A 20,797-nucleotide genomic window follows, 5' to 3' on the forward strand; every position below is an offset into this window, starting at 1 on the left:
CAAATAAGTGGGTGGGGCTAATCTGCTGTTTGATTGGCTAGTAAAAATGTCTATTCTGAATAATATAAAATCAAATTAAATCATTTTTTTTATTTGTATAGTGCTTTTTACAGCTGTTGTTGTCACAAAGCAACTTTACAGAAATGTGATCACAGGACAGCGAATCAGGCAAAATATAAAACAAAAAAAATACAGAATACAGAACCTCCAGTGAGTGCGGAGGCAAGAAAAACTCCTTCAGAATATGGAGGAGAAAGAAACCAGGCCTCACATATAAGAAGGGACCATCTTACCATTGGTCAGAAAGCTTTTAAATGAATGTTAAAAAGACATCATACAAACCATGAAATGTCTTGGGTTCATAGTACTGTCTGCAATCAAATAGTAGTTAAAGAAAAAGTGTGAAACAGTGTATTTATTTTTATTTGCACTTGATTGGTTTAGCATATCTTGAGGACCAATTAAACCGATATATAGAACTATTATTTCTATGAATGAGGAACTTAAGTATGGGTCTAAAGGGTTAAACACTTAACATCTCTCAAATCTGAGTCAAGTATGCTGTCCGTGGCCATTGTGTTCTGTTACACAGGATTTCACAGTAGCAGTACACAGTAAAAATACACTGCTGGCTCTACTTTATGCTGAGACTCTGTGATTTAATGTTCCTCATTAAATGTGGCAGCAGAGAGTCCCCTTTTTCACAGGTTATAGATTTGCTTTATGAGATGTTGAAATACAGGTTGTTCACACAGTTCTGCTGGGAGTCACATTTTACTGCATATAAAAGTGTGTGTGGAGGTGCTTCACTTGATCCATTGAATAGAAAAAGGCATTTAAATGCAGCAGCAAAAAGCAATATAGAAAAGAATAAGCTAAGATATATTTACAAGAAAAAATACAACGCAATAGAAAATGATATGGTATCTGCAACAATGAGAGGTCAAGTAAAACATGAAACAAGAGTTTCAAGAGTGAAATACTGAAAGAAACGTTTCTAGTGTCTAGAAGTTTTGACTGCAGGACCTTTCTGAGCTGATCATGGTATAATGTGTAAGAAACTATTTTCTCTATATGCTTCCTAGTACTGGAGGTGTTCAGAAGAAGCTGGGTGAAACGCTTACCAGCACGTCTTTATTGCGGCCTAGTGACCACAATCAGGCCCATTTCCACCACAAAAATATAAATACTGTCTGGATGATACAGGGATAATTTATGCACTTGTCTAATTTTGTTTAAAGATTTATTTAACACTTTCTGTAAATCCTATAAACTTGATTTTACTTCTCAAAGATCACTGTGTTCATCTGCTATATGATATTTATCTGAAATTGCTGATCAGAACAACCAATGATTTTTAAAGGAAAATCATAAAAATTATCAGAGGTGCCCAAATTATTCATACCACTGTATGATTAAAAATTATATCACAATATTTTTGGTCACATTTTTTACATTTTCGGATGATGATATATTTTTTTATTAATATGAACAATATAAAAGTTTTAGAAAAACTGCCAAGAACACCCACATCTTTTCGAACAGTATTTTTGCCAAATCATGTACTGCACCCTGTAATGAACATCAGTCAGGGACAGATGCTGTTGATAATTTATATATATATTAAAATATAAGAAAATCATATCACTGTTATTAAAAGATTTTATACATAGCATGTTGCTATGATATTATTTTTAGGTGTTTTTTGAGATTTTGAGAGGTTATGTTGAGTCTGCTTTCTTGTGCGTTTATACGCTTTGGAGATGATTTTTACAAAATGTTTGTTTTTTAAGTTTTTTAAGTTTTTTTTTATGTTATCCAGAGAAAATGTCATTATTTTGAAAAATGGTATTCTGTACTGACACATCATGACTAACTGACTCAGCAATATGTTAAATCCAAACATTTAAAATAATTAAAGGAGAACTCTGGTGTGAAATTGACTTTGGTTGTAGTAAAGCTTATTAAAGATTACTAACCTTTATTGAATTTCCCACTCTGTTCTCCTGCAGCTTTTCGAAATCCAGCAATTTTGATCTATTTGTCCAAACACCCTTTAAACAGGGTGATATGGGGCATATTCTTGCCCCTGCAGATACATTGCTTTGCTTTTTACACCGTTATCCAGGCTCAAAGTAGCTCCACACCTCATTGGTAGAATCAGGAGAGCCTTGATATTTAAAACGATGAGGCATTAAGAACTTATTAAGAACTGCACAAGAAGCTTATTAAAAACCACTGTTTACAACCTGTAGCATAACCGACATCTCTGGACGCCGCAATCGTAAAGTAAAATCATGATCAGTAGAGTGACGAGCACTACTGATTAAAATATACTTTCTTTGCAAATTTTGTGTTTAATGTGAAGGATTGTAGATTTTTATCTTAAAGGACACAACAGTCACATCCTTCAGTTCCTCAGCAATGAAGAACATGTTTATTGGCTTCATTTAAAGGATTCTACTGAACAGAACAGCCTACAGTGACGCAACAGTGAGGAGATGCAGCCTTTCTGATCTCCAGCCTGGACTCCGGCATGCAAATAACGTACAGCATAAAGCCGAAGGTCACAACACGAGCAGGTGCACAGCATCCAGTTCACCATCCCAGGAGTGACCTGCCCCTCTATAGGCTACCCTGATTGGTCACTGTTGCTATGGATACCAGTCCACCTGCACTGATTTAATGCACATTGGGCAGACAGTGACAAACTGGCCAGTTACCGATCTCCTTCACTTCTTTAAAAGGCCGCTACTGCTGCTGGAACTGTGTTCTTAAATCAGTGAGAGATGGAGCAGCAGCTGCGGAAGGAACCCTTCTGAGGTCATTTCAAGATCAAGGATTTAATATGAATGTGCAAGAAAATGTGCAAGTGTTACACGAGAGCCTGAGATTACATCTAAGTGTGTGTGTCTCACAGGCAGTGAGGAAGGGAATGCATTATGCACATGCATTACCCTCTGTGGCATTTTATTTTCTATTGCTGTGAGTGAACCTATATCTTCATATTGCATATTACATTTTGACCGGGTGTGCATGTCAACTTAGAACTCATGTAAGAGTCACATATGGGCTAATTAATTTGAATAATTAATTAATTAAAAAATAATAATTTAGTTAAAAAGGCTATAATATGTTCAATGAGAATTTATAATTATAGTATTTTCTAAAATGCATAACTTAGTAATGTAAAACTTTTACAGAACATTTCTGTATTTTTGGCTTCCATCAGTAATATGTCGTTTCCTCTCATGCATGTTAGTAGCCAGATTGCTGCAACAGAGTTTTTAACCGAGCTTTATGAGTCAAGTGTAATGTTTATCTTTGATTTTTATAAGGGAACTTTAAAAAGAAGTTTTTGACTCTATAGTTTTATTTTTGTTTTGTTTCAAATACTGGTTGTTAGACTGACAGTGGTACAAAAAGATTTACACATTTCCACTACAGCTGATCTCCTGAAATTAGGACAGCTTTAGCTAGTATCTAGTGGTGTCAGCAGTAAAATACTGTACATATGTATGGATGTAATTTTCCAACATGATAACAAACACAAACACACAAGAAGACAACTGCTTTACTGAGGAAGCTGAAGACAAAGGTGGACTGAAGTATGTCTTTAGATGTAAATCCCAACTGAGCACCTCTGGGGCATCCTCACACAGAAGGTGGAGGACCGAAAGGCCTCTATCATCCACAAGCTCTGTGATGTCATCATGGAGGAGTAGAAGAGGATTCCAGTGACAATCTGTGAAGCTCTAGTGAACTCCTTTCCCAAGAGAGTTAAGGCAGTGCTGCTCTACTCAGTTTTCTTGCCGGAGTTTAGACATTAATGGCTGTGTCTTGAGTTATTCTGAAGGCACAGCAAATTTACAGTTATACAAGCTGTACACAAAGTACTTTACATTGTATTTTCAGTGTTGTCCAATGAAAAGATATAGTAAAATATTTAAAAATATGCTAGAGGTGTACTTACTTCTAAGAAATTATGTATGTATATATGTGTGTATATGTATAGTGATAAAAATAGACAGGTCATTTTATATAGGAAAAACTTGCAGGACAACTCATCTTACAGGAGAAACACAAACCATATTTTCCTGTTAAATTACATCCTCAATTCTAAGTTGGAGTGCTGTGTAAAAAGTAAAAAAATGTATATAAATGGGTTTATTCACAATAAAACATAGAACATCAAATGCATTTTACCATTTTATGAGAAACATTACAACATTTAGAAACAAAAATTGGTATAGAAACAGCATTTTAAATTGACAGAAAAAATGCACATATATTTACCAATCTACAAAAAAAACTGCACCTAAAAATTGTGTAAACAGTTTTTGAAAAAAGCATTTTAAGCATCATGCACTCGTATGACAACAGTGGCACAATGTTACATTAACATTTAAGATTATTTATAATAATAATACAAACCAATGGCAGCCTAGTAAACCACATTTACTATTCAGATTGTTTGTGTTTTTATTTGTACTGTATTTCTTTGCAAATAATTTCCTTTTTTATTGTATTTATTACATGTCCAGTTCATGTTTGTGGAGATTAAAATGCAATATCAAGTCATGAAGACATTAACACTCTGTCCTCACAGAAATGATATTTTATTTCACAAGCTGCTTTCTGCTCATTTGACACAGTAACCAGGTGCTATCATTATGAATTTATCAAGCTACAAAGCGTGGATCTCATGAGGGTAATGTCACATTAAGCTTCAGCTTCTGTCTGCTGAATAAATTATACAGAATAAAAATCACTGTAACCCGTGGGGTTAAAAGGGCTCAGCTCATTTCATTCAGTCATATTCTAATCACCTGCTCATCACAGGGGTCATCAGGCCAAATTATTATCTGTCAATTCTCTGGTTTTGAGAAAACCCACAAGAGGGCGCTCCAAGGCAAGTATCCATTTATCTTTAACACAGACAACATATCTAACTCATTCTGAGGAAATATTATATATAGACAGATGATTTAGACAACGGATACTTCATTCTATGAATTAAACTGAGCTAATCATGGTATAATGGGTCAGCAATGTTTTTTTCTATATGCTTCTCGGTTCTAGAGGTGTTCAGATGAAAGTGGGTGAAAATAACCTCACATATCACTGTATGTGGTGTAATACCTCATGTTAAAGCTTATATCACACAAATCTGTATGCAGTATTTGTTACATAATGTGAATATAGCAGCTATATAGCAGAATATACCAGCAAAAATGCTCCAAACGACTTCATGAAATAATTTTACATTATGTTTTATTGCAAATTAAGATTTATATGTATTTTTCAGTACAATTGCCAAAAATTACTTTGCATACTATTCTCTACAATTTACTTTACTAATCACCACTAATATATGTACTATTCACTACAGTTGTTCCTATTTTTGTTGATGTTGTTATAATGCTTTACTTATAGCGTCAAGGTGAGAAATACAAAAAAACAATAACATGATTAATAATATAATAATATTCTTTTTATTTTCTATTCTTAGTATTATAAGATAATTTTACTGTATAGAATAGAAAAGTAAGATACAGCTAGAGAGAGAGAGAGAGAGGGAGAGAGAGACATGAGAAACAAATAGAGAAATGAGAGACAGAGAGAGAGAGAGAAATAAGAGAGAGATACACAGAGAGAGGGAGAGAGCAAAAAAAATGTCAATTGTAAATTATTTTACAGCACTTTTTATCTTACCAATAAAGCACCTTGAACTGAATTGAATTGAGAGAGAAATAGAAAGAGAAGGATAAAGAGAGAGAGAGATACAGAGAAAGAAATGAGAGAGAGATAAAGAGACAGAGAGAGAGAGATGGGAGAGAGGAGTAAACATAAGAGAGAAAGAGACACACACAGAGTGTGTAACTGATAAATTATTGATTTTCTTTTTTTTTCAATTAATTAATGCTTTTGCAACACTGTAATTTATTATGGTGCCAATGCCAATAAAGCTTGTTTAAAATGAATTTAAAAAAATAAGATAGAGACAAAGAGAGGGAGAGAGGGAGAGAGAGAGATACAGAGAAAGAGACACAGAGAGACAGAGAGAAAGAGAGAGAGACATAGAGAGAGAGAGAGAGAGAGAGAGAGAGAGAGAGAGAGAGAGAGAGGATGGGGGTGTATTAGAAGCAGCTGAAGCAGCAGAACAGAAGTTATCCCAGCAGAGAACAGAGAGGAGCTCAGCATTAGATTATTTGGGACCGGATCAGATTATTCTCAGCACCCCTGTCCTGTCTTCTGAACCCTGTCCTGTCTTCTTCAGAGCTGGACATGCAGCGGCGGGACCACCGGAGACCCCGGAGCGCGGCGTATCGGAGGAGTTCTGAGGACTGGGCATGAATTCTGCTCCTCTCCGGGATCTCTCTCTCCAGCTGAGCTCTTATTTACTATCACCGGACCCAACGTTTCTTCAACATGGACGTTAATCAGTTAAAACTGCTCCAGTGTTTTGCTGTGGGTTTTTTTGGTGAGTAAATATCTATAATTAGCAGCTTTTTCGTTTAATTTACTGTGTGAAAATGTCTCTAATTGTAGTTACAGTGTTTCTAATGAGCAGCTGATGAGAGTCTGAACTGGTGTGTGAGTGGGATTATTAGTGATGATGATGCTTGTGATGATGGACTCGTGGTATTGGACTGTGGGGGGCTACATTAGATACATCAGTATCTGGGTTTAAATAAATAGCTACAGCCCCCCTCTTTCAGACACAGCAGCTGGAGAAGATCAGGGTCAGCTGAGGAATCCCAGAGCAGCAGCTGAATCCAGATACTCTACCTGTAGGAACCCATTTCCCCTGGTTTATCTCTAATAAAGCGGCTGATGAACTTGTGTAGTGAACGCGTCTCTCCCGGAGGAGAATTCCCAGTTAATCCCACATCTATTAGCGGATGTCGCCGCTGCGCTGACGTCACTTTCTATTCCAGCATCTTAAGGAGACCGTTAAGCACTGAAGATACAGGTCTACTATAATAATATTGCTGAAACATGCAGATCAACACCTGATTCTGCTGGTAGCAGGTATCAGGTGGTCCATGTCTTTGATGGTCAAGGTATTAAAGCTGGTCATCCAGGTGAAAACCAGCTTTTGACCAGCATAGTGTATGTTGCATGTGATTTTGATCATGCTTGTTCTTGCTAGTGATGGTGGTCAACCAGCTTGGTCATGTTAGTCATGATGGTTGTTATGCTGGTGATGCTGGTCAACCACCTTGGTCTAGCATAGGATGATGGTCAGCCAGCTTGGTCATGCTGGTCAACAAGCTTTGTCTAGCAGAGGATGATAGTTCACCAGTTGGTCATGATGGTCAACCAGCTTGGTCATGCTGGTCAACCACCTTGGTCTAGCAGAGGATGATGGTCAACCAGTTTGGTCATGCTCGACACCCACCTTGGTCTAGCAGAGGATGATGGTCAACCAGTTTGGTCATGCTGGTCAACCAGCTTGGTCATGCTGGTCAACAAGCTTTGTCTAGCAGAGGATGATGGTCAACCAGCTTGGTCATGCTGGTCAACAAACTTCGTTAAGATGGTTAACAGGCTTGGTCTAGCAGAGGATGATGGTTCACCAGCTTGGTCATGCTGGTGCTGCTGGTCAACCCGCTGGGTCTTGGTAGTCATGTGGTCATGATGGTCAACCTGGCTGGACATGCTGGACAAACAGCTTTGTCATGTTGGTTAACCACCTTGTTTAACCAGCTTGTGAATAGCATAGTGTATGATTCATTTGATTTTGGTCACTCTGTTCAATCAAGTTGGTTAATCAGCTCTTGACCAATAAAGTGTATATTCGTTGCAATTGATTTGGTCATCTTTGGCCTTTATTGTCAACCAGCAGGGTAGAGTCTCTCTGATCAAGGTGGTTAAACTGCTAGACCAGATTTGGTTTAGCTGGTCTACCAACCCTGGATGACCAATCTTAACCAGCATGAGCAAGGTGGTCAACCAGCAAGGCTAGCTAAACCATGTTGCTTGACCAGTATGAACAGCATAACCAGCAAGACCAAGCTGGTCAACCATCTTAACAGCTTGTAGGATAAACCACTTCAGCTTGCAAAAAAATTTAATTTATTCACTAATCATAGAGCAGTGGCCCTTATGCAGCAGCCTGGAAGTGGAAGTGTTATGAGTGTGATTTAAACCTGTGAATAGGCTAAAGCAGTACTCTATACCAGTGATGACGTAGTCTCAGCATATCAATATTTAATCTGATTCATATTTCATAACAGCAATGGAAAATTTATTCAGTGAAAGTTCAATACGCACTGCTGAAGCATCGACTAGAGACTCCATGAGAGTGACAGCGGCTTGTTCTGAACCTTTTTAGACATGATAATGTGGGATAACAAAAAAAGAAGAAGTTTTAATAATACAAACTAAAAAATGTGTATGATGAGACTATCATTGAAAGCTCATTTTAATTAAGAAAGAAATCGATATATAGAGTGTCCTAGATGTTTTAAGTAGTGCTATTTTGGGGGCTTTCAGCCACTAGGTGATGGTCTCTTCATGTTTGAGGTGTTTTTCAACATAATCGCTGATGATATATGTTTTCCATTGATTAAAAAAGATATTATTACCAGCACAAGCTGGTTTGGCTGATCAGGCAGTTGAACAGCATATATAGGACATTTTCTCATTTGAGTTGGTGGGTTTGGCCTGATCAAGCTGGTCAGCCAGTATGACCAGTTTAATTATATATGTAGGATGTATGTTGATCAAGGGCTAAGCTGGTCAGTATTTTCACTTTGATCCGCCTTGACTAGTATGATCAGGCTGATCCACCAGTAACTGTCTTGACCAAACGTCTCAACCTAAATAACCAGCTTGTTCACACTGGTCAAGCTGATAACCAGCATGGACACTCTGCTCCATCAGTATGACTAGCTTGACCAAACTACTCAAGCAGGGGTCAAGCTGGTCCTGCTATTAGACCTATGCCCAGGCCTTTGCTGGTCAATGTTTTCTCCTTAAACTACCTTGGCCAACAAAGAACAGCTAAGATCATTTTTGCATTTTTGACCTATATCTGAAGATTCTTCACAAAATAATCTAGGATTTAATTAGTGGTTTCAAATGTATTTTGCTTTTGTTTGCATTTTAAATTTTAATGAACCTATTAGTTCTGGGTCTGGTTCACTGGGAAGTTCATGTTTATTGGTTTATTGGTCTAATTTAAAATACTATCAAATTCCCTCTCCCCAATATAACAGAGGATCAAAACCATTGAGAAATAACCCACAACTTCATGTTTACTTCTTTAATAAGTGATAATAAATGGTAACCTGAGGATATGGCGGCATCTTTATTGGGTCCAAGGTGGAAGGAGATATTGGCACTGTTCATTTCAGTGGATCAGTTCAGTTTTATTTAAAGGGGCCCTAGAATGTCAAACTCTATTTTCTGTGTAATTTATTCTAATAAATCACAAATTAGATTGTTCTGCACCATTAACTGTGAGCAATCTAACATATTACACCTCTTGTTAAATAATTATATGTACTGGAAAATGATGGATTGAAGCAGTAAATAAATAAAAAACAGTGGGGCTTATTTTACTCTTCCTAAGAATTTAAAATAACTTTATAATTTATTTAAATGTATTCTTGAGAAAAGTCCTCACAAAAAGAACATGTCATATTCGTGACATTTTTTAAATGTGAACTTGTTAAATGATTGGTCCCATTGTCCTCTTCTCAAACAAGAAAAAAGTAGGAGGATTTTTTCCCTTGTAAATCATGTGGCTTAAAATAAAATTGCCCAGGGAATTTTGTGAAGTACCAAAAAAAAAAAAAAAAAATCAGAAAGCCTTTGAAGGTTTAGTAAGCTTCTTCTGTTGTAGCCTGATTAGCTTGCTTTTCTCAGGCAATATAATTGATTAAAGATAAAGATAAGAGTGTCTATGAAGGCTTTCTTCAGGAACGGGCATTTTTTTAAGCCTGCTATCAGAAACAAGAACATTTAAAAGGATTATTTAGTAGTTAAATGCAACACAATGCTGTCTGTGAATTATGGGCTATTGATCAGTGTTATGAATGAGGATGATTAAGGAATTCAAGTCTGGAACAAGCAGCGGTTCTCTGCATGTTAAAGGGTTAACTGTAGTTACTACCGCTGTGTCATTATGGCATGAAAATGCAGCACAATTTAGACTTAATATAGATTTATAATGTGGCCTTTCAAGGCTCAATAATTTAAACTGTATTGTCCACTAAATAGTTACATTTGCATGCATCACTTAGCCCCTGCAATTTTCATTAATAATTGAAAGCGCCATTAGTATTTCTCATTTATATTGTTCAATTCCATTGCTAAACGTATTATAAATAGAGATAGGAGGGTGCCAGGGCCTGGCAGGCTGTTGCTGTTGCTGCTTTAATTCACCATTGTCTTGGGCGCTGTACGTGATCTGCAAATCAAGAGTGGAGGCTGTAGTGCCATATGGTAGGATGTAGGTTTAAATATATGCACTACAAAAGGTTATTTAAGGGATACCATAGAAGAATCAATTTTAGTTATAGAAATGTGGGAGTGTGAGTCTACACACATCTCTGTTAGAAATTTGGTTCTTCATTAAATCAAGGTTGGTTATTCAGTGGCATCGCTCAAAAAACCTTTTGTATACTGCCTTTATTTTAGAAACTAAACCATTAATTCATGCTGTTTTAGACTCTACCATCTGTGACCCCATTTACAGCTGGCATTAACATGCATCCTGGGTGATCTGATCATAATTGGCCAGCGCAAAGTATAGGTGTGACTGGGGTACAATATGTCTTGAGGACGCCTCATAATCTGATCACTCAAACCACATTCAAAGGTGGTCAGATAATTAATCATGTCATCGTTGGTTTCCATAGAGGTAAATCTAGGTGTCTCAGTAGTAAAAAATGCTGGCTGAAGGAATGTGAGAAAGTGTAAAGTGCTTTGCGCTTTATAACATCAGAAAAATTCGACCGTTTCTGATGCAACAGGCCATCCAACTCCTGGTACAAGCAGTGCTCCAATGAACATCACCTCACTTTGCCAAACATCCACACAAAGCAATTCAGACTGTTCTCATACAGAGTTCCCCAATGGTGGAACAAACTACCTTCCACTACCAGATCAGGAGAATCTCTCACTATCTTTAATAAACTCCTGAAGACTGAGCTCTTCAAAGAGCACTTACTCTCCTAACACCTCTAACTAACTACCTTCTACTACCAGATCAGGAGAATCTCTCGCTATCTTTAATAAACTCCTGAAGACAGAGCTCTTCAAAGAGCACTAACTCTCTTAACACCTCTAACTAACTACCTTCCACTACCAGATCAGGAGAATCTCTCGCTATCTTTAATAAACTCCTGAAGACTGAGCTCTTCAAAGAGCACTTACTCTCTTAACACCTCTAACTAACTACCTTCCACTACCAGATCAGGAGAATCTCTCGCTATCTTTAATAAACTCCTGAAGACAGAGCTCTTCAAAGAGCACTTACTCTCCTAACACCTCTAACTAACTAACTACTTCTAACCCCATTTCCTTCTTCCCCTCCTTCACTTCTCTATCCCATTATTTCCCTTTGACCTCCTTTAGGCCCTATCTGAAGATGTTTTACCTTCTATTATTTGTAATGTATTGTAATGTAAAAGTCGTCTCAGTCTAGAGTTGAGTATCGCAGAACAGTTCAGATTCAGAACCAGTTCCATAATTCCAAGAACCGAATACCTGTTAAAAACGAATGTGGTTTCATTTTTTGGTTCCTACTAATGTTTTTCCAGCTTGAAATACAAGGCTGCTGTTAGTGTAAAAATACTGGTGCAAGTTACAAGTTACAAGATTATACATATATTTAAATATTCACAAAATATACTTAGAACAACATAGGTCAGATAATGAATCATGTCACTGCCCCTGTCAGAACATACAGTGCTGTTAAAAAAATATTTCCCCCTTACATTTTAGAGGGCCAGGTTGGTTTGGATAGCTTTTTTTCGCTTAAAAAATATGTTTAATCCTAATAAAAGTACTAAAATGCTTTTTGTATTTATTCAGATCATCTTTGTCTGATATTAAACAGTGTTTGATTGTTTAAAAAAAATTGTATGACAAAAAAGCAAAAACAATGAAATTTTTAATAGGCCTAATACTTTTTCACAGGATAGTATGTTTGTCAATGCCAGGTGTGAACAGGGTCTGTGCATCTGATTTATAAAATCAGGCCAAATTCAATCCGTTTTTAACTATCTACTATTGGTGATCTGTGCCAACTGCAGCCTCAGCTTTCTGTTCTTAGCTTACAGAGGTGAACCCCGATGTGTTTTTTTCTGCTGTTGTAGCCCATCTGCCTTTAAGTTGGAGATGTCATGTATTCTGAGAGTCTTTTAGCTCACTCCAATTGTACATTTATCCAAGGTCTAACTTTTCTCTGCTGACGTCGCTAATCAACAAGGTGTTTCCGTCTGCAGAACTCTCAGCCTCTCATTGGATATTTTTATTACAACATGCTGAATAAACTCCAGCGACTGTTGTGCTGGAAATCCCAGGAGATCGCCCGTCTGGCACTAACAATTACGCTATGCTCAATTTCCCTCAGCTTTCATATTTTCCCTGTAAATGTTACCTGAAGTCGCTGGCTCGTATTTACACCTATTATCTGCATTGTATTGCTGCCACACGATTGACTGCTTAGATAATTGCATGGGTGAATGGATGTGCAGTTTTTTTTATAAATTGCTTGCTCGTGTAAGTAATAGACGCAGAAACTGGTAGGTTAAAACGTTAAAATAGTCTCCAATGTGCAGCAGATATCAAGTGGCTCTGAGTTAGTGTCTGTATAATTCTGTTTCTAATAGAGATCTTACTGCAGGAGCTCATTTGGAGAAAGTGAACAGGTCCCTGCACAACTTCTAACTATCTATAAAGGTAAATCCACCTTTAAGAGACCACTTTAAATGATGAGTTTCTTTGATTTTACCAAATTGAAAACCTCTGGAATATAATCAAGAGGAAGATGGATGGTCACAAGCCATCAAACCAAACTGAACTGCTTAAATTTTGCACCAGGAGTGGCATAAAATAATTCATAAGCAGTGTGTAAGACTGGTGGAGGAGAACATGCCAAGATGCATGAAAACTGTGAATAAAATCCACAGTTATTCCACCAAATATTGACTTCTAAACTCTTGAAAGTTTATAAATATGAACTTGTTTTCTTTGCATTATTTGGGGTTTAAAAACTCAAAAAAATTATTTTATTTGAAATTTGGGAGAAATGTTGTTTATAAAATAAAACAACAATGTTCATTTTACTCAAATAATATAAATAGCAAAATCAGAGAATCGGATTCAGAAACTGAAAGTGGTCTCTTATTTTTTTTCCAAAGCTGTATATATTAGTAATAAATGGGTTAGTACTTAACATTGTACTTATATAATATTGTGCGACTGTCTCTAGAGACTGTAGCTAGTTTCAGCCTGTGTGTGTGTGTGTTTCTTAATGCCAAACTAAGGTTTATAACTGTAAATGGTGTTCTGACTATTAAGATTGTGCTGTTGTTAAATGGTATGCCATGAGTGTCAGTGTTGCAACTTTGTGTAGTGTCTAATTTGTTTGTCTAACCTACCATGGATTGTTTTAGTAGCCAGTTAATCTATAAACAAAAGAACCTCACTTGCTTACTTGTGTGGACCTTTCTTCTCGCATGGCACAATATTTTGTGTAATATTTTGCACTTTTCAGATTCTTAGTTTATTATTAATATTATTAGTGTGTAGTACACAATTGGGACACAGACTACGTTTGTGAGGAGGCATCATTCTGTAATACATGCTCCTTTTTTTTTTTGACATGCTTCTCAACAGAGCTAGCACAAGATGTATTGTGGGATACACTCAAAAGTGAGAGAGAAAAAGGCTCCAGCTTCCATTAAAGCTGCGACTCTGTACCGTGTTTGACAGACTGTGGTCTTCCAGCACAAATGCTCTATATTAAATGTAAAATTTAAAAGCGATCATTAGGGCAGACAAGGCTAGTACATCGCTAGAAACTCCAGTGTGGTCAGCTTCTGTTACACTTTATCTCATGGGGATGTTAATCAAGGAAACCTTTCTGTAGGCAGCTTTAGAGATTTCTCTTGTACAATATTGCTATTTTATATTTCTATAGAGCCTCATTTTTTTCAAAGAGGTGCTTGAGGCAAAAAACCCAGACTACACTCCCTCCTACAGAGAGATACTTTGACTAACCAGCTGATCCCTGCGTGGTACAAGGAAGAAAAGTCAAACATAATAACAGAGCTCAGCACTGTTAGCAAGTCATTTTGACCAGTGACAGCTGGATAAGAATTTCCCAAGATCATCACCTGATAGTAACAACACACTGTATTAGTATCAGTGCGAAAAGTCTACAAAGCACAAACTGGACCAGTAGAAGCTGGAGAAAAATAGTGTTTGCTGTTGATAAGGCTGTAGCTTTTATATACACAGCATTGGGAAAAAAATAAGAGACAACTTAAAATGATGAGTTTCTTTGATTCTACCAAATTGAAAACCTCTGGAATATAATCAAGAGGAAGATGGATGATCACAAGCCATCAAACCAAACTGAACTGCTTACATTTTTGCACCAGGAGTGGCATAAATTTATCCAAAAGCAGTGTGTAAGACTGGTGGAGGAGAACATGCCAAGATGCATGAAAACTGTGATTAAAAACCAGGTTTATTCCACCAAATATTGATTTCTGAACTGTATGAATATAAGCTTGTTTTCTTTGCATTATTTTATATCTGAAAGCTCTGCATTTTATTTGTTATTTCAAACATTTAAATGACAGGAATTTGTCATTTAATGACAGGAATTTGTGAGGAATTTTGGAGAAATGTTGGCTGTATTTTAGATAATTAAACAACAGTGTTCATTTTACTCAAACATGTATCTATAAATAGCAAAATCAGAGAAACTGATTTAGAAAATAAAGTGTTTTTTCAGAGCTGTATATCGTTGCTGTCCAGTGAGAAACAAATATATCCTTTTTTGCACTGGATAATTTAAACACACAAACTGTGTCTTACACTGTTTCAAAAATTTCTCTTGAATGGACCAATAGAAATAGTCATTGTCATTGACTTCCATTGAAAATTAAGAATGTTTTATTTCTGTCCTGTTGCTGTTAATGAGATACATGTTTTTCATTGGACAGCAACAATACATATTATTTTAGTCTCAACATTTTGCTTCAATAAAATTCAAACAATCCCCAGCCTTGCTTTAGACTTCTCCTCTCCCTCCACCTGTACTGTACTTTAATTGAAGCAGTTGCTCAGAGTTTGAGTCTCCTGGTGATGGTGTGGTTGAGCTGAGGGGTCAGGAGGTCTTGAAGCAGGGGATTTCTGAACAGGGAAATCAGCAGGGTTCTGTCCTGATCGCTGGAGGCTCTGTTATAAAGAATGTGTTAGAGGCACAGTAGTTGTCTCTTTCCCTGGTCTGTACGTGCTGCATATTAATGTACTGTTTTAAAGGTCCAGTAGTTGTAGAAATGAGCGTTTCAGTATTATCACTAAACTTGGGTATCACTTTACAATCAGGGTACATGGATTAACAGTACCTACAAAAAGACTAATTATAATCACAAAAATAACTAATTATTAACTGGCACTAGTTAAGACATTATTAATCATTACCCTGTTATTATTATTTGCTACATTATTATTCATAAATGTGAATAATTTGGTGAGACATTATTTGTTACTGTCATAAATACTGATATTTGTGACCCTTATTGTAAAGTGTTACCCAAACGTTTTCTTTTAATCCAGCAGCAATGACGTTCCCAGGTTAGTTTGACCTGGTGCAGGTTTAACTATCCAGTACATTTCTGAAACCAAAAAAATCAGCAGTGTGAATATTTCATTACAAACTCTATTACTAATTATTCTGTTATTATTCTCAATATTAAGTGCAGTGGTGTTCCTAACTTGTAACAGGTAATGGTTCAATTAGGATAATTCACTCGTTTTTCATAAAAAAATATGTCATTTTTTTATGTTTCACTTCTTTATTACTTTTGAAAGACCAACATTTAAACATAATGAGTTAATATAACATTGAAACATAACATTACAATTTGATTTTAGTTTTTGTTTTTGCAGGGGGTGGTTGCAAATATGTGAGATGAACCATTTTCATATTATATTTTGATTACATTAATTAAGGCAAGCAGAAAATGTTTCATACTGAAAAAAATACTTTTAACTATTTTCCCTACATCTTTAAACTTTAAAATGGGTCAGTTTGAGCCGTAACATAACAGAAGGGTTAAATCAGTACAGTATGATCTAAATTACGGGATGAACACACCACTAAATCTATGGGCAGAATAGAAACCATTAAAACTACCTGGCAATAGTACCTTTTCCAATAAGTTCATGCATATTCACTAAATAACCTAAGATAAGATAATTGCAGAAAATCTGATTTTGGTAATAATCAACATATCTTTTCACATCTTTTTCTCATGTCTTGTTTTGATCATGAGAACTGGGAAAACTGCTTTGATTTAGTCAGGGAATAATCAGATCTCTACTTTACCACCAACCAATAATCTGACAGAAGGATTGTGTATTAGTAGTATGTAACACTGTAACCAGATTTCAGTAATCAGACTGAAATTTTCAGTACATGCTTACATTTAATCTGATTTTTTTTGGTTTTCTCAATCCATAAACTATGAAAATGGCAGTGATGTGGACCCATGTTTACATAGTTTTGAGTTTGTGTCACATCGTCTTTGAGAATGGCTGGTTGCAAATGAGAAATCTGATTACTGATCGACGGATAACTGTAAATTGGATGTTTTCTCATTATCTGATTACCCAAGCGCATGTAAACATGTTGTTCAGATTACTAATAATCTGATTTTCTGCAGTTAGTGGATTTTTAAGTACATGTAAATTCGCTCTCTGGATTTTTTTTATTTGTATTACTTAATGGTTAATCCTGTGTTTCTTACCTTTAATTTATTCTTAACCTCTTCTAACTAGTTTAAATATGTTTATTTGAACCTAATGTTATTGGAAAAGCCCAAAATTCCACACATCAATCACAAGTTGGTCTAAATGCTCTATGTTTTATAAGTATTTTCTTGCCACACTATTAAATTATATCTCAAAATACATACACCTTGTATATAAAGCAAACAGCAGCACATTAATATCCTAAAAGGGAAAAAAACAGGCCTATAGGAGTTTTGTTCTAATGGATTCTTTCTGTATACCAGGATTTGGTTCCTTCCTGCTAGCAGCTGCTAGCAATCTTGACTTATTAGTAAATAGCTAGCCTATTTTTTTTTTTACATGTATTTAGCCTACAGTTAGATATGTAAATCATTAACAAGTAGCTTCTGTAGCTTCTTTGATAATAATTTATTTATTCCACATTCTTCTGCACTCGCTCATTATTTGTTTGTTTTTTTGTTTTTCTCGGTATACCCTCAGACCCCAGTTTTGCACCTTTTATCTAATGGAGATTTGAGAAAGTAATTACTAAAAGCTCGAGTAAACAAGAAAGCGTTCATCCGAGACCTAAAGCCTGAGACTGTGCCTGAGATCTGGACAATGACTGCAATATTATTCCAAAGCTGGGAGGCTTTGTATAAAAAAGCCTCTTCCCCCTGCTGTAGCTTTCATAATAAACAATTTATTCCACACTCGTACACAGTCCCGTTTCTCCTGGGCTTCTCTCACTATACTGACCGAGACATTATTAGAGGCTTATGTGTGTAGCGGGAAGCATGTGTGTAGCTGATGTATCGGTGTAAGTGTGACAGGAAGGGCCAGGATGAAACATGGTGTTAATATTAATGTTTCAAACGCTTAACTGTGTTACTTTAGGCCATAGAGACACATTAGTCAGTGCATGTATTGTCTTTATTAATTATTACATTGCATTATTTTTAGACACTAGCTCTGCATATATACTGAAATTAAACATACGTTCATCAGGATTATCAGATTATAGACATATTAATTGTCACACAATGTTTTTTATGTAGTGACATCTACATAAAATATCACACAAGTTCTGGTGATGTTGTTTTTGCATTCTGGGCTACCTAAACAAGGCTAGACACTAGATAGTTTTCCACTATCCACTATTTCTTTCTGTCTGCTCCATGTCTGCTTTCAGCTCTTTTTTCTGCTCTATTTAACGTTCTCCACATGAGAGTTATTTGGTGAGAGAATCAATATTTTCTGAACAGACTAGGAAGCAGCAAGACAAACTAAAAAAAAGACTACCTGTGTCACACCTTAGGCTTACCACAGTGTCTCTTTTGTGTTTTTCCTTTTTTTGGTCTTCCTGCTCCTGATCTCTGTTCTCTTGTTTTCTTTTCCTCCCCATGTTCTCCTTGAGCACATGGCTCTGTTTTGTTTTTGGTCTTTTCTCTGCTTTAGCCCCACCCCGTCATCTGTAATTCCTCCTGTCTTGTTTATAACCCCGCCCCCTTGATTTCTTCCCCAGTTGTTCCTCACCCTCGTCGTGTGTATAAGTCCCTTTGTTTGAGTGTTCATGGTCAAGTCTTTTGTATGCTTTGTTTGCCTGTCTGCACCATTTCTGGTTAGTGTTTTTGTATTTTTTAATCCATAGTATATTCTTCCAAAAACATGGAGATCAGGTAAAATCGGATAGACTAAATTTCCCAGAAAAAATGGAATACTCTAGATTGAGCTGGTAAATTGGATACTCTAAATTGATCTGGTGTGTATATGTGTAAAGTGTGTGGTATGTATGTAAGTTTGTGTGTGTTTGTGAGTGTGTGTGAATGTGTGTATGTCAGTTATGGATTCAGTCCTCAAAGTGGACGGTCGTTTCCGGTTGAGAGTACGCTGTGCGCTATTGGCTGTTGATGTGTAATGTGTTTGTGTGTAAAACGTGTAAATTGTAAAGCGCCCTTGGATTTGTAGAAAGGCGCTATATAAGTTTAAGTTGAAGTTCATCTTTGTGTGCTTTGTTTTATTTGTGTTCTCCTGGTCAGTTTTGTGTGTTTATGCTCCAAGTCTGCCTCAGTGCTTCTTGTTTCTTGTTTTATTTGTCTTTCTTTCTTTAAATGTTTGCAGCCTGGTTTTCTTTTGTATTCTTTATTTGGTTTTGCATTACCTGTGTTTAGTTTTTGTATTTATCTTGTTTGTTTAATTAAATTAGTATTATCTGTGTTTACATCCGTCCTCTCATCCTTCCATCTGTGACACCTGACATGCATTATTTTCTTCGTAATAATTCTGATTTGCTGAATGTTCAAGTCGTGAACTCTGCCTTTCAGAATAAATGAACATCTTTGTTTCCTTTGTCTCCTTTTATAAATTGATTAACCTGTGTCATTTGTCTAGCCTGTATCTGTAGACGTGACACAAATATGCATTTCTAAGCAACATTTGCGACATTTCTCCTGGCCTTCATCTTTGTCTCAAGCTCTGACATTCCAGAACAAAGACATTCTTTTTTTCAAACCGTTCCTTTGTACTTTTTGGAATGTGTTTTGGTTCATTGCCCTGTTGCTCTAAACACAAAACTCTGTAGGACTGAAATCAATAATTTAGTTTGTATCCAAGTCAAGTTGATTTATTCGGTATAAGTCTTAAAACAAAGGCCCTTGTCACAAAGCATTTTACAGAGATTCTGAATTCTAGTGAACAAGAGGCAGAGGCAACAGCAGCGGAAGAGGAAGAGGAAGAAACCTTCAGAGGATCCAAGACTTAAAAGGGGAAGCAGCCGTCCTCTGCTCCAATAGCAACACAAACAACAAAGGGGTGAAAAAAATAGGTGTGTGTTCATACTGCAGGCAAATCGGATTTGTTTCTCTATTCAAGTTTCTCACTTTCATCACTTCTGGTTTGATAAGGTTGTTGTTTTGTCGTGTTGTAAGTGATGCAATCCAGACTGATACACATCTTTACAAATCCCATTGTAGTTGCATTTCAAACCATGGTTTGGGGATGCGACCAGCAAAAATCTGATTTCCTGTGGTTTCTATCTGTCCACACAGCTATACACATCTGTGTCACGTGCAAAAAACGTTTTGGAACACTATTACTTGCTGTGTGTAGTGATACTGAGTCATATAAAAGGGATGAGTGCATGGGTGTACTTGAGTACATGAGTGTATTTGTTAATTAAATTACTCAATTAAGAGGAAATGGCTACCTGAAAACACTTTATTATCTTCTTATAGCCTTCTCCTGCCTTGTGCTCATGGATGTTTTGAATTTACAGGTTATATAGAGAAACCCATGGCTGCTGACTGATGACACAAGGTCTCAGGAGTCAGAGTATATGTACAGCATTGATTTACATTTGCATCTCGTGACCTTTCCTAAAGATGACTGTGAACAAGCCATAGCTTTAAGAAGCTAATAAAGATCTGACACTTAGACTTTTTTAAAGTCTAAAACTGCATGCAACAAAAACAAGATAATCTCGGTTCTTAACTACAAGTTCTTAACTACAAGAGACATTGTCTGGATGGGATAATATTATGTTCCTTCAGACATAGGCTTGCAGATATATGCTTAAACAAATCCACTTTCTCTGTTCTGCCGATAGAACTTTGTGGAAAACCCAGGGAGTCTTATGCATGGGCCACAATGTTTGTTTTTAGACAGAAGCAAAATTCTTTGTGGTACTTTTAAGAACACTATTCTCGTAGTGTGTTATTTTTTAGAGTGGACACATGATTTTGACAATGGTTTTGCAGTGTATAGAGTCTTCTGTAGGTATTTTGCTGTTACTCTTGGGATTATTCTTGCC

The 20,797-nt window shown here is 36.4% G+C and overlaps 1 protein-coding gene across 1 annotated transcript in view; it reads left to right on the plus strand.

Moving 5' to 3' along the window:
* Positions 1–6,128: 6,128 nt before the first annotated feature.
* LOC103026338 (receptor activity-modifying protein 3) overlaps positions 6,129–20,797 on the plus strand; it is a 62,415-nt gene continuing 47,746 nt past the window's right edge. The window contains exon 1 of the mRNA XM_007232423.4: positions 6,129–6,484. Coding sequence (XP_007232485.1) covers positions 6,433–6,484 — 52 coding nt within the window. The 5' untranslated portion in view covers positions 6,129–6,432. The remainder of the gene's footprint in view (positions 6,485–20,797) is intronic.

This window comes from Astyanax mexicanus, chromosome 1 (assembly GCF_023375975.1).
Source record: "Astyanax mexicanus isolate ESR-SI-001 chromosome 1, AstMex3_surface, whole genome shotgun sequence".
In the NCBI taxonomy this organism is placed as follows: Eukaryota; Metazoa; Chordata; class Actinopteri; order Characiformes; family Acestrorhamphidae; genus Astyanax; species Astyanax mexicanus.